The following is a 13,628-nucleotide window of genomic DNA, read 5'->3' on the forward strand; positions in this document are numbered from 1 at the left end:
TAAAATGTATGGTTTTGCAAAAAATATATATGGAGAAAAATATTTTTTTATATTGTTACGATACTTAACAACCTGTATAATATATTGTAAAAATCTTATTTACAATGCACGGTATGGTGTTTTACATTACATCTAATTGTTTTTGTATTTTTTATTTTTACAGTGTTGTCTATTGTAAAAATATGATTCTAAATAGTACTGTTACAATACAACGTTCGGTTTTTCTACTGTATTTTTTATTCGGGTACCTCAGACCTATCAAAATTTGCTCTTCTTTGACCGGCGCTTTTCAACCCAAAGCGGTAGCAATATGCCTTCATTGGCTAACATGCTTCAGAAGCAAGTGGGAGCGGGAGCAATAAAAAATATGAGTGAGAGTGAGGAACGACGATTCAGCGCCGTGCGGCTCTCTGAATCTCTCTCTTCGCCGGTGTATACGGCAATGAATATTGACGATTTCATGAATTTCTAGACTTAAGTGCAGTTTGATTTTAGCACAGAGAACAGACATTTAAGCTCGAACAAAAATACGTCGAAATCGTGTGTAAAGGATTTAAGTGTACCTCAACGCCACCAACGGAGACTGCCCCACATATAAACTCGATTTGACCCCACGATGGCAGTGTTCAGCGTTAAAATACACTAGCCCACAAAGTGACGCGAGCGCCAAACGGCCAAAAACGGCGAGCACTGGAAACAAAAATGACAACACAACAATGTAAGAGATGGGACGCTAGCGCCACGCAACGAGAGCTTAACCACATACTCTGATATGACCGTTACAAAGTTTTACACAAGCCAGGAAAGCAAAGATAGACGTCTGTTCTCTGTGGTTTTAGTGAGATACAATTTACGCACTCACAATATTAGTAGGCATATGCATCAAAATGTTTGACATTTCCCCAAACCAAGTGAGACGGTCTCACAATATCTAGCATAATATGGCCTTCAACAAGCCAGTTTTCTTCGGAAAGATTTCGTGTTGCAATAATTAATGAAAAGTCTGCTGTACGTTGTGTTTTACGACCCACGGTCGCAGCGTGGTGGATTGCAGTTGGAGGCTGCTAGGTTCGTGGTTGGTATAAGGAGTCGTTTGAGGGACACGTCAGGGTGGAGACTTGGATTTTGAATCTGCAGGACGGCTGGTGGAGTTGGGACGTTGGGAGGGGCAATATATGTAGTCGGTGCAAGGCGGGTATCTAAAAAAAATCCCAAAAACTTGGAGCGCTCTCAGTTTTTCGCCGGCCAACACAAAGGCCGGTTTCTACCCGAGTTGTGCTTTCTAGTTCCGCGAGCCATCTTGTGAACATGGAGCCCTAATTCATTCCTGTCGTGTCCTGTCCGTACTGAGTGATTCCCCACCTCTATCGTAGATTTTCTAACTTTCTGACTGTGGCCGGGGGTTCAAGAAGTGCAACATGCAGTACACGCTATCCTCCGTAGTACAACCGCCTCACTCATACACCCAGATTGGTTCTGACCCCTTGAATCTCGCTATTGTTTCTGAAATCTCTAGGTTCATATCGCTGGTTCTCCAGATACTTTCCGGAGCTTTAGTTACTGAAAACATGAGATTTATTCAGCATTTCTTCTCCGGCTCAACTGAAATTTTCACGAAACTGTGTTGATACGGTTGATACGATGCTAATCAAAATTTATTCCAAAATAATAACAATGAAAAAAAAGTTGTTGTCGGGGTAACCGTGAGAAAGCGTAGGTGTTCAGTGAGGTGTGCAAATAATCACTGTGCAAAAATTATTTGCACAATAGTCTAATAAGCTGTAAAATACTCAATATACTTGATTTTTATCTCGTTATTACAGTGTAAATGACACAAACTCGAATTAAATCAATTATACTACCTAGTCATGTCCATCATTCTCTTACGGACAAATTGTTTGTTTTTACAAGTTTTGAGCAAAAAATAAATCCACTGAATCATTTACGCATCTTCAGCCTCACCGCAGCAAGTGAGAAATAATCGTTACCAATCAATATGCTTCACCAGTCAACCAACCGATGAGGAATAGTGGTCGCGGTTGGTTCGGTTTCTCTTTGCTCCCTGTGCGTGTTCGTTCGTAGTAATGGTTGGCGCTGATGACTGATCGTATCCTTCATATTCACTCGATTTCAAGCACTGGATAAAACAGATTTAATATAGACGAATTTCGTTCGTTGGGCTACGTGTACACTCAGAAATAAAAGTATACAAGGAATTACTATTATTTCAGGCCAAACATGTCTAAAGGTCCTATCTGCAGAAGAGAGGCTTTCTTTGGTTTCCCTCTCTTTCGTTAATATCTCAGCTGTTTATTTGTATTATGATTGTCTTCTTCCATTGAATGATGGTCAAAACAATCGTCCTTTGATTTGTACTGCAAAAATAGTTGAAAAGTGTACCATTACATTGCAACGAGATTGCAATAATTGAAAGAGAAAGTGAAAAAAGAGAGCCGCTCATATGCAGAAAGGACCTATTGAAATGTTTGGCCTGATTTATGCATTTTGTATCCGCATCTCTCTCACTCTCTTTCTGTTTTCATGCTATCTGGTGCTTCGCCTGGGTTGACGAAACACTTCTCTTCAACCCAGGCTAAACGGCAGATAGCATGAAAACACAAAGAGAGTGAGAGAGATGCGGATAAAAAATGCATAAATAATAGTATTTCCGTGTATACTTTTATTTCTGAGTGTACACTATAGATAGTAGAGTAAACATAGATCCGCGGACACTTCTGACTAACATATTTCAAGCGTGTAAGTAGTAATTTTCAAAAGTGCGACGATTGAATATAACGTCACAGAGAAACAGACGTCACACTTAAGTGCCCCACACAATGCATACGTTTGCGTGTGCGTAACAGTAGTTTGACACATTTCCCATGGGAAAACTGTCAAAAAAACGCAAACCTCGACGGAACGGACGCTATGTGTTCCAGGCTTTAGAACAAATTTCATTAAAAAAACAACGTCGCGAAAACGTAATCGCCCAATGCTAAATGTACTGTTTGGCCGGGCCGCCACTAAATAGATGGCGGTAGTGAGCAAACGTCAAACAGGAGCGAAAACGATACCAGCGCTGCGAGTGGTCAATCGACCTACTACTGAATATTTGAATCAACCGTTAAAAAGGTGATCGATGGGAAGCGATGAGAGTGTGACGTCTGTTTCTCTGTGATAACGTCACGCTCCATTCATGTTGTTGAAATCGTGACGTCATGCTCGTTTGGACACTCTACTATCTATAGTGTACACTTAGAAATAAAAGTATACACGGAATTACTATTATTTATGCATTTTGTATCCGCATCTCTCTCACTCTCTTTCTGTTTTCATGTTATCTGCCGTTTAGCCTGGGTTGAAGAAAAATGTTTCGTCAACCCAGGCGTAGCACCACCCGCATAAAGACATACACTTTGTATTACAGTCTACACAGTATGTCTCCTTTATCTGTTACTATTATTGTACCACGAACCAAGGATCAGCTACAGACTCATACATTATGATTTTTTTTATCTTCATGATTTGGGTTAAGTCAACTGAGCCCTACCCGGTCTGGTGTCATTATTTCTTTCAAATGTCAATGAAACAGATCAATTTACATTTATATATGTATATTTCAAGCATTAATACGGCATCCAATCATCTTGCAGAATGATTAAATCATTATATATGTGTTTTGGTTAGAGATTGTTTGTTTATCTTATGTCGCATGAGAAATTGTCAAATCCTTATTGAATAAAAGATATCAAACAATAGTTTTCTAAAACAAACCTAATAGATCTATCACAGACAAACAGACGTAACACTCTGATAATTCACATCGTACACCGATTTAACGGTCTTTTTCAAAACTTGATAGTTGGCCAACTGCCCAACCGTGCGCTCGCATCGTTTTTGTTCGAGTTTGACGTTTGCTCACTACCGCCACCTAGTTCACGAAAAGAAAAATCCTCATTGATTGTATAAGAAAATGTTATACATTTTTGCCATTTCGTTTTCCTCATAAAGCTCATCTGAGAGTGTAATATGAGGCATAACACACAGTTAATAAAATGTATAAGTTCAACTTATGAATTTCATTCGCTATTTCTAATAACTGGTATTACGAATGTTATGCCATGTATGGGTAAAATCTAATGAATTTAATTACCGTATGTTTTGACTAAATCCTTATTATTATTTTTTTTTATTTTTTGAGCAAAAATGAAAGTTGAATAAACTGTGACTCAGATGCTGATTCTGACATAATTATTTTATTTTATAATTTGAAATACTGCAATGGACCTGTATCGATTACGCTGCTCTCAAAATAACTTCCGAAGCTGTTCCTCATTGGCCAGCACGTCCGCTCATGTTCGCTGAAAGGTTGATCGTTGGGTTGAGCTCCTCCCAAGATCCCGCCCGAGATCTTCCGAGCAACATCTCCAGAGCTGCTGCGTGTGGAGCTGTAGTTTGTTCCTACTCCCGGAACCGAGGATCTTGAATAAACGCTCCGGACAGAGCTTTCCGATGGCATCCTGGAGAACTTCTTGGGACCTCGATTGTGACCGTGCCGTTTTCCAGATAATGTGGTCATGGCTCCAGGGGTACTCTGTAAAAGAGAGAAGTTATGTAAGCTGCTGCAAACATTTTTATTTGTTTATGGTTTAATACCTACCGTAATCCGCAAGCGCTTCCAGCTGAGAATTGCACAAAAACGGCAAAAAACACTTCTGTGCCGAAACCACACGAGAGCAACAATGGCTTCTTACATTGAACACGACGGCGCCGTTTGTTTGTAGTGGAGCGAATTTTCAAAGCAAGACCTTAATTAATATATTAGTTTAAACTAATACTTTTTCGCCATAACACAAAACTTATACATGATATAAGGAAATGTTATAGCTTTGAATGGGTGGATGTTATAGAAGCAATTAGGACGCATCTAATAAAAAAGATGAATCAATCCTTATAAATAACATAATTAAATTTCTTTTCGTGTTGGTGGTCGGCCAAACATAGACCTTTTAGCATTGGGCGAATATGTTTTCGTGACTATGACTTGAATCGAAAAATGTTCGAAGTGTTACGTCTGTTTGTCTGTGGATCTATGATTCGCACAGCTCATTACAATGATCAATAGCTTGATGGCCGCAGCCAGCGCATCATGGCCATTAACTCCCAAAACATTCTCTCCACACGCGATTTTGCAGGTACTCATTCCCAGAGGCGAAAATCAAAACGGTAATATTCTTCTTTCGCAACATCCATCTGGCGTTCACTTTTTGCGCTCATCGACCGACAACTTCATCAGCGTGACGCATATCTCTTCGCTGATCTCCTCGGCCTCGGGCATCTCGGACAGAACCCAAGTGTCGTCGGTGCTGGCCAGTTCCTCGTCGCATATCGGACACTTCTTCTGGTGTATGTTCCACTGTTCAATGCAAGGTGTGCAGTAGCTGTGAGCACACGGAAGCGAAACCTCCGGCTTCCGCTCCAAACAGATACAGCATTCGTTGCACTCGATGCCACCTCCTCCGATGGCTCCGTTGGAATCGTCACAGCTGAACCCGATGCCGCCACCACCACTGATGGCATCGACCTGTTCCATCAGCATCGATGCCGTCGTCGTCGGGCCCTGTGGAAACACAAACGAATTTGGCGTTTGTGGGCTGATGTCCGGTCGCTCGAATGAACCCGCTCCGCTCGACGAGCTCCCATTGCGTCCGTTGGTGTTGGTGGTCGTGGTCGAGGTGGAACTGGAATGGGTTGGACTAGAGGTGGGACTGCGGATCCGTTGCGTCTCAACGGTGACCATCGCGTGCAGGTTGGTTTGGAAGGTACGGAATACCTGCAGGAATTGCTTCAGATTCAGCAGCTTGTAGCATTCGACCTTTTTGGTGGCGGGATCGACCTTGACGCACGCTATGCGTACCGTGCCCTTCCAGAGGACGCTGCTGTCGGTGCCCTTCTTGACGGCGAAGACCAGCTGTTTGCCGTTGGGATCCAGACATTTGCGGGATCTGTTGTGGAGGGGGTAGGTGTAGAATCATTATAATCTGTTAGAGTCTCGGTTACAATGAACATTATAAAGACAAACAGACGTAACACTTGCGAAATTTCCATCGACCACGCTTTGAATAATCATTTTAAATTTTCATAGTTGTGGCTTTCACAACCAGAGGCGCACGCATCTTTTTTCTATGTGTTTGACGTTTCACACTAGCGCCTTCTGTTGACGATATTGCACAACACAGTGATTCGTGCAACTTTTCCACCAGGTAGTGTAAACTGGGCGATGGATTTCTATGAAAATCGTTCAAGGTGTTACGTCTGTTTGGCTGTGATTGAAGGCTCGTGAATGTTTTCAAGTTGGGTGCCGGTGGTGTGTTTGTGTGCGTCGGTTAGCTTGAAAAATAGAACCGTTCCTACACTGAAATAAATTTTGTTGTGGAATCTACCGATTCCATAGTAAAATTAATAACCGTACATATGATTCTCAACCGACAACAATTGGGTTTTTAAGTTAAGAAAAATGTATTATTTTTTTGATTTTATACGGAAGAGCACCTTTTTCTGAGCCGCTATGATTTTTTTCAGATTTTTAGAACATCACTTTGGTACCAAAAATGAATTTCAAAGAGATTTTTTAAAACCACATTTTGACAGCTGGGCAACTGTTTGACAGCTCTGCCCAGTACAAAATGCGACGAGGGGTGATTCGATAAATCGCTCCCATACAAACTTCAAACTGATTTTTGAATAAGTTCCCGAGCATTTAAATTCATGAAAATTTGGATTTCGGCTCAGTTTGGCATGGAGATTCAGAACATGGGATTATCTCAACATCGCTAAAGAAGCCAATTGGCTTCTTTAGCGGTGTTGAGATAATTACATATTCAGAATCTGCATGCAAAACTGAGCCGAAATCCAAATTTTTATGAATGTTGGTGATTGGGAACCTATTTAAAAATCAGTTTGAAGTTTGTATGGGAGCGATTCGTCGAATCACCCCTCATGTACTGGGCTGAGCTGTCAAGCAGTTGCTCAGCTATCAAGAGGTGATTTCGAAAAATCTTTTTAAAATTGATTTTAGGTACCAAAATAAAGTTCGAAAAATCTGAAAAAATCATAGTGGTTCAGAAAAAGGCGCTTCTTCGTATAAAACCAAAAAATAGTACAATTTTCTTAATTTAAAAACCCAATTTTCATTTAATTCCACTAGAACACTGTGCAGTTAACATTACCAAAAATAATCTTAATTTAACAGCTGGACATCGTATTTTTAACCATACTGGGTTGTAAGATGCGTGTCCAGGAAAAAATAACAATATTTTGTTGTTGAAGCTACTACGCTTTCAGTCAAATTTACTGCAATGCATTGTTTTTCAGTGAACTTCACAGATTTTGTTGTCGATTGAGAATCATGGGTACGATTATTATTTTTACTATGGAATCGGTAGTTTCCACAACAAAATTTATGTCAGTGTATCCGCAGTACTCAGATTAGCACGATTTTCGAGCGAGTTCAATTTCGTCATGAAAGTCTGATCATTCGTTAAAAAATACAATACGGAGCTGAAAAGAAACGTCAATTCAAATGGCGCTTGCTGTGTTAAATTTCTTGACCATTCCGGTCAAGGAAAAATAATGCACTGAACGGAAATTACTTGAGCGATCCGTTTGTTTATTCGATCACAGTACTTGCGAAGAAATGTCAATTGAAATGGCAGCTACTGTAGAACGCGTCTGCCAGGAATTGGTCAAGAAATTTCTTGAGCGATTCTTTTTGAACATGAAACTGCCCCTACTGGGTCTCTAAGTGTAGATACATTGAAAAAGTGCAAACAAACTTGCCAACTTGTTGCAAGAAGAGAGGATCAATGATGTGAAATTGATCATGTTATTTGCGCTTGATTTGCTTCTATAGATATGTTAGCTGGGTATAATCTGACAGAAGTATCGCTTTTTGTGAACTGTGTAAGGTGCACACTATGCACAACATTCGTTCAAGGGGAAAAGTATCAGATTTCAGATTTTTCACTTTTTCCATGCAAGCTAGGACCAGGATTATTATTTGTTAAACTTCCTTCATATTGCATCATTATCAAAAAAAAAAAGCTACTCACAAACTGTTCAGATCAGCCAGACACTTCTGGAAGTCCTCGTAGCTGAGGCTGCCAATTTCCGAGAAGATCTGCGCCTGCTTTTTGATCTCGAACTGCAGCGAATCGACCGTATCGTTCGGAAGGATTTTCTGCGGCAAGCTGGACACCTGCTGGCCCATTCTGTGTGTTGTGATTCACCGTCCGAGGGCTATTAAGTTTAGGATTTGCGACCTCTGAGAAGGTGTTGTAAATCTTGGAAAATGTTTAATCACCACCGCGGAGTGATTCAGATGCCGAGCACTTCTCTGAGTCGTTGTCACCACATAAATACGTGTTATCAGTGAAAATTTTGGTCTGTTTACCTGTGTTTGACATTCGTCGCGTCGAAAAGTGTTTTGTTTTGTGTTTGCGCTTTGCCGATTCAGTATTGTACGACAAATCGCTGTTTTTTGCTTGAATTGAGATTCTATCGAAAATTGGTGAACTAAAATGAAAAGTTTGACCTTAAAAGTGCATGGGATTTTAATTTTGACACATTGCATTTCGCTGAAATTTTCCGAAAATTTCACTGAAATTTATATCAACTTTGAGTGAGTCACGTGCAGGTAGAAGCAGCAATATTGCTTGTATGTGTGAACGCGATCATGCTGTCAGATGGTTTCGCCAGAGTCGAATCAAGTGATTTCGTCTTCAAGTTCATCTCGAATTGGGTCCCTTTTTAGCCAAGAGCGTATGAAAGCCGTCGATCTTAAATTTAATAAAATTTTCGCTCATGTATGGATTGTTTGCTAACTTTAGCGAAGTTCAAATTAAATTTCGTATTGTTCTACTATTGTGAATGAAAATGTTCTTCTGAAAAGCATTTTTTTTTCAATTAATCGAAGCATTTTCATCTGAGTGCAGGTTAAAGTTCCGATTGGTATGCCAGCTGTTTTGAGCAGAATGAACTCAATCGATGCTGTCAGCGAACTTGTCATTCGCTCGCAGCTCCGCAGCGTTGCTCACTTTCTGTTTACTCTTGGTGTTGCGCGAACACATGTCAAAGACCTCGCGAGGTGCAGCAATCTTTCGTGCATTTTAGTGATTTTCCGGAACGAAAAACGTCGTTTTGTGCTCCTGCAACAATCGGAACCCAGTGATGACCGATCGGGAAACTGTGCTAGCCGAAATTACCGCCCAGGGCGATGTGGTCCGCAAACTGAAAGCAGCCAAAGCGGAAAAATCTAAGGTTAGTACCTACCGCGCGAGAGAGTGGCTTGTCGCGCGTAACTTGGACGCATAGGAGGAATGTCTTACGCGTATACGGAAAATATCATTCACGAAGAGAATCAAGGCTGCGGCGAGGTGACGTGCCCCCGGTTTGACAACGTGGAGTCAATTTTATGCTTGGGCCAGCAATAACAGCTGAGCGAGGCCGTCGTCACGAATCTGGATCTCGAACCCGTTCACCTTCAATTGCAGTTACCTACCTACAATGAAAAATAAAAATGGGTTGCTGCGCTGCCGAGGCGACTTACTTTCACGGCCTGCTTGATGCAGCAGCTGACTCTTTTATTATTCAATGGGCTATTTCTTATGGCACCGCGAAAGTCGGTGCATGGGAAAAACGCGAAAATTGTTCCGTTCCACTGCGAGACAGTTAGAAGAGGGAATTGAGTTTTTCGCAAGCTCGTCGGATTGATCGATATCATGTTTAAAAACTTAGATCAATGTAAAAATGTTGTTTCATCTGAATTGCACAATGTTCGCAAGAGTGTTAATTCTGGTTGCGAAATTCTAACTCGTTCTATTGTTTTATATGTAAATATATGTAAACACTATGTAGCTTTATTTCACCTCTGTATGACATTTTCTATTTTGTTTGAATTATGAAATTTATTTTTATACATTAATACTATCCTAGGTATTCAGGGTTTCTTTTAGTGTTTGGCATAACGCACCTCTCATCAAATCAAACATTATTTAACATTGGGATCAATGGCAATCAAATGACCATTAGATACCTTAAAGTTGCATCATTCGAAGCAGATACTAATTGTGAGCTTAGCAGGCAGTGAACACAGGGGGCGCGGTGTATCCAAGCAATCTAAATATGCACGTGTTGCAGGGCTTGGACCTTGGCTTGGACCCATGTATAGTGCATTAGACTGGGTCAAAGTTGAATGGAAAAAATATAAAATTTATATATATATATATAATTTATATTTATATATATCATTTAATGATCGTTTCAACTAGGAACAACGCTTTTTCGACCTACATTAGCGTCCTAAACAGCTGCATTGTGATTGAAATTTGTATGGGGCTCAAAATTAGAAAATTGATTTCTTCGCATTTCTCTCATAGAGGACATTTTTCTTAAACTACCCAACTAACAATCGCCAGCCGCAAACAAGCATGCATGCTGAATTGTTGCTCTATAATAGTAATTATAGCTGAACTAAAATTATGCTGTACACATTATTGTACACACCAAAATTTTTGAAATGCTGCCAGCACGCCAAAAATCAGCAAAAGAACTTGCTGAATTTCAGCAACATTTTTGCTGAATTTCAGCACAACTTTGCTGATCAACTGTCAAAATTGCAGGATGGTTCAGTAAGTTGAAAAATAATTGCTGATACTCAGTAATTTGTATTGCTGAATGCAATCAGCACGCCAAAAATCCGCAAAGTTTGCTGATTACCAGCAAAAATATTTTGCAGTGTACAAATGCTATTTCAAATTGAAAAAGTTGTGATTAAAGTTATAACGTACAGATTGTCTGATGGTGCCTAAAGGAATAACATCAATAATAAAATCTCTTTTTTTACAAGAATTACCATTCGTGAGGTATTCGATTAGGTTTTTCGGCATATCCTACATTTTTTAACCACTACTTATACTGCCCCCACACTAGGCCGTGCCTATTCTTGCAAAAGTTGGAAATGTTGAAAGTTCAATATAGCAAAACGATCGTTTTAGCTTGAAAACCATCATGCCAAAATTTGAAGTCCGTATCTCAAGGCTAAGTGGTCCCCCACGGGGCCCAAAGTTCTTAAAAAAATGTATGATGTCAGAAAAATCATGATTTTTTTTCGTCGAAAAAAACACTATTCTACAAAATCGGTAATTTTAGGACGGCCTAGTGTACTGGTTGTGATTTTTGATATGGCAGAGAAATATATGTTTCCTCAATGATTTTTAATGAAACTCAACGTACATATGTACAGATGGATATATTATTAGTAAAATTGCGAAAAAATCCACAGCTCAGGTGAGATTTGAACTCACGACCCTTATACGCTAGACAAGTGCTTTTCCAACTAAGCTACCGAGCCAATTAATGACACGGCATTTTGGTTGGTACAAGGTAATTCCAATCTCATCGATCATGCTTCATCTTTCCCTTAAATTTCACCGCAAATATATCCATCTCTTATGTACACATGCATGAAGAGCGATGCGATTTATTTACTGTTGAAACTGTTTGCCTAACGTTCAGGCGTCTCTTCATCACCGACTGTGGTGAGGAAGAACAATTGAAACCTGGTAGGCGACCAACGTGTCGTTCGCACTCTTTCATATACGCCTAAACGTTAGGCAAACAGTTTCAACAGTAAATAAATCGCATCGCTCTTCATGCATGTGTACATAAGAGATGGATATATTTGCGGTGAAATTTAAGGGAAAGATGAAGCATGATCGATGAGATTGGAATTACCTTGTACCAACCAAAATGCCGTGTCATTAATTGGCTCGGTAGCTTAGTTGGAAAAGCACTTGTCTAGCGTATAAGGGTCGTGAGTTCAAATCTCACCTGAGCTGTGGATTTTTTCGCAATTTTACTAATAATATATCCATCTGTACATATGTACGTTGAGTTTCATTAAAAATCATTAATTGACCACACGGATTGGTATACCGAAGACTTTGCCCTTAAGTCATATTCGAGCTTCTACCTCTTCTGTAGTAATCTGTCGTATATGAAAGAGTGCGAACGACACGTTGGTCGCCTACCAGGTTTCAATTGTTCTTCCTCACCACAGTCGGTGATGAAGAGACGCCTGAACGTTAGGCAAACAGTTTCAACAGTAAATAAATCGCATCGCTCTTCATGCATGTGTACATAAGAGATGGATATATTTGCGGTGAAATTTAAGGGAAAGATGAAGCATGATCGATGAGATTGGAATTACCTTGTACCAACCAAAATGCCGTGTCATTAATTGGCTCGGTAGCTTAGTTGGAAAAGCACTTGTCTAGCGTATAAGGGTCGTGAGTTCAAATCTCACCTGAGCTGTGGATTTTTTCGCAATTTTACTAATAATATATCCATCTGTACATATGTACGTTGAGTTTCATTAAAAATCATTAATTGACCACACGGATTGGTATACCGAAGACTTTGCCCTTAAGTCATATGTTTCCTCGCCTGAGCAATCAGAACTATTCCGTGTGAAAGACCCGGATGGAAATGCTATTGAAAAGGGAAGATCTATGGCATGTAATTAGTGAAGCACCGGCGAAACCGGCCACAGCCGCGTGCCACGCCACAATTGTGTTGGATAGCCAACTAAACATGGTGAAAAATGCGACAAGTGCGATGGACGTGTGGACTCTGCTGAAAAGTTACGACTAGAAAACATCTTTAACTTCGCGTGTGTCCTTATCGGAGATGCCAGATATACAGATTTTTCTGTATTACAGTGACGATTCGTTCGTTGAGAGCTCGTTAGATGGGCTGTATCGATGGTTGACTGTTCACTGGTTGGGGCAAAACCCAACTAAAAAGCACTGTCAATGTCAAAATAAATGTCAAAACGAGTTTGACGTCTGACCGCCGTCGCATCACAGCTCCTGTATACAGAATGATTGCGCAAGTAATGTCGTTTTCGTTTTTGTGGCGGTGCTACACCGCTTCTTGCTACACTTTTCACTGCAAAACCGAACATTTTCGGTGCAGTTGCATTGGTGTGCGTGAATAAAAACCAAAATATTTACAACTTTGGAAACGTTGATTGGTGGACGCGGTGTACACCCGCTACACTCTCGAATTTTTGAGTGCTGCACTATCTTGAGCGGTGCAGAAGAAGTGCTACACCGGTGCAGCACGAAAATCAAAAACGAACACTTTCGGTGCAAAAGTGCTGCACCGGTGTAGCTCCACCGCAAAAACGAAAACGACATAAGTGAGTGTTTCGTGACGTGTTTCTCGTCACTTGCGTGTGTCTAGAACATTTTGATCAGTTGTCAGTTGCCCCAACGAACGAACACGATTCGGAAATCGGGGCGCAGTCGTGACCCAACCAGCGAATCCGGACTGGACTGTATACAGATTTTTGACCTTCTATACGAACAAGATACAGATACAGAAAAAATACAGATTTTTAATGTGGAGCGGACCTGGTGTTATGGTTAGAACACTTGACTATCACGCCGAGGACCTGGGATCGAATCCCACTCTCGAAAAACTCGCAAAATGTGAGTTCTTCCTTCGGAAGGGAAGTAAAGCGTGGGTCCCGAGATGAACTAGCCTAGGGCTAAAAATCTCGTTAA

The 13,628-nt window shown here is 40.5% G+C and overlaps 1 protein-coding gene across 2 annotated transcripts; it reads right to left on the reverse strand.

Moving 5' to 3' along the window:
- Positions 1-3,597: 3,597 nt before the first annotated feature.
- On the reverse strand, positions 3,598-8,611 carry LOC109401931 (RING finger protein 141). 2 transcript variants are annotated; one of them, XR_009996034.1, is made up of 3 exons: positions 8,112-8,611; positions 4,661-6,005; positions 3,598-4,594 (listed from the first exon to the last, which is right to left on the reverse strand). XR_009996034.1 is itself a non-coding variant. In XM_019674558.3 (2 exons), exons 1-2 carry the CDS (start codon positions 8,267-8,269, stop codon positions 5,261-5,263), a joined length of 903 nt encoding a protein of 300 aa, XP_019530103.3. In that variant the 5' UTR covers positions 8,270-8,611; the 3' UTR covers positions 3,598-5,260. The 2 variants fall into 2 exon arrangements, 1 of the variants encoding a protein (XP_019530103.3); XM_019674558.3 differs by having other exon boundaries at positions 3,598-6,005.
- Between the last annotated feature and the right edge of the window lie 5,017 nt (positions 8,612-13,628).

This window comes from Aedes albopictus, chromosome 1, assembly GCF_035046485.1.
Source record: "Aedes albopictus strain Foshan chromosome 1, AalbF5, whole genome shotgun sequence".
Taxonomy (NCBI): domain Eukaryota; kingdom Metazoa; phylum Arthropoda; class Insecta; order Diptera; family Culicidae; genus Aedes; species Aedes albopictus.

Excerpts from the sequence above, each read along its gene's own strand:
- LOC109401931 (XM_019674558.3), bottom strand. The coding sequence starts at position 8,269 with ATGGGCCAGCAGGTGTCCAGCTTGCCGCAGAAAATCCTTCCGAACGAT. Across the intron at positions 6,006-8,111 it reads CTGGCTGATCTGAACAGTTT|ATCCCGCAAATGTCTGGATC; the intron begins GTGAGTAGCTTT and ends CCTCCACAACAG.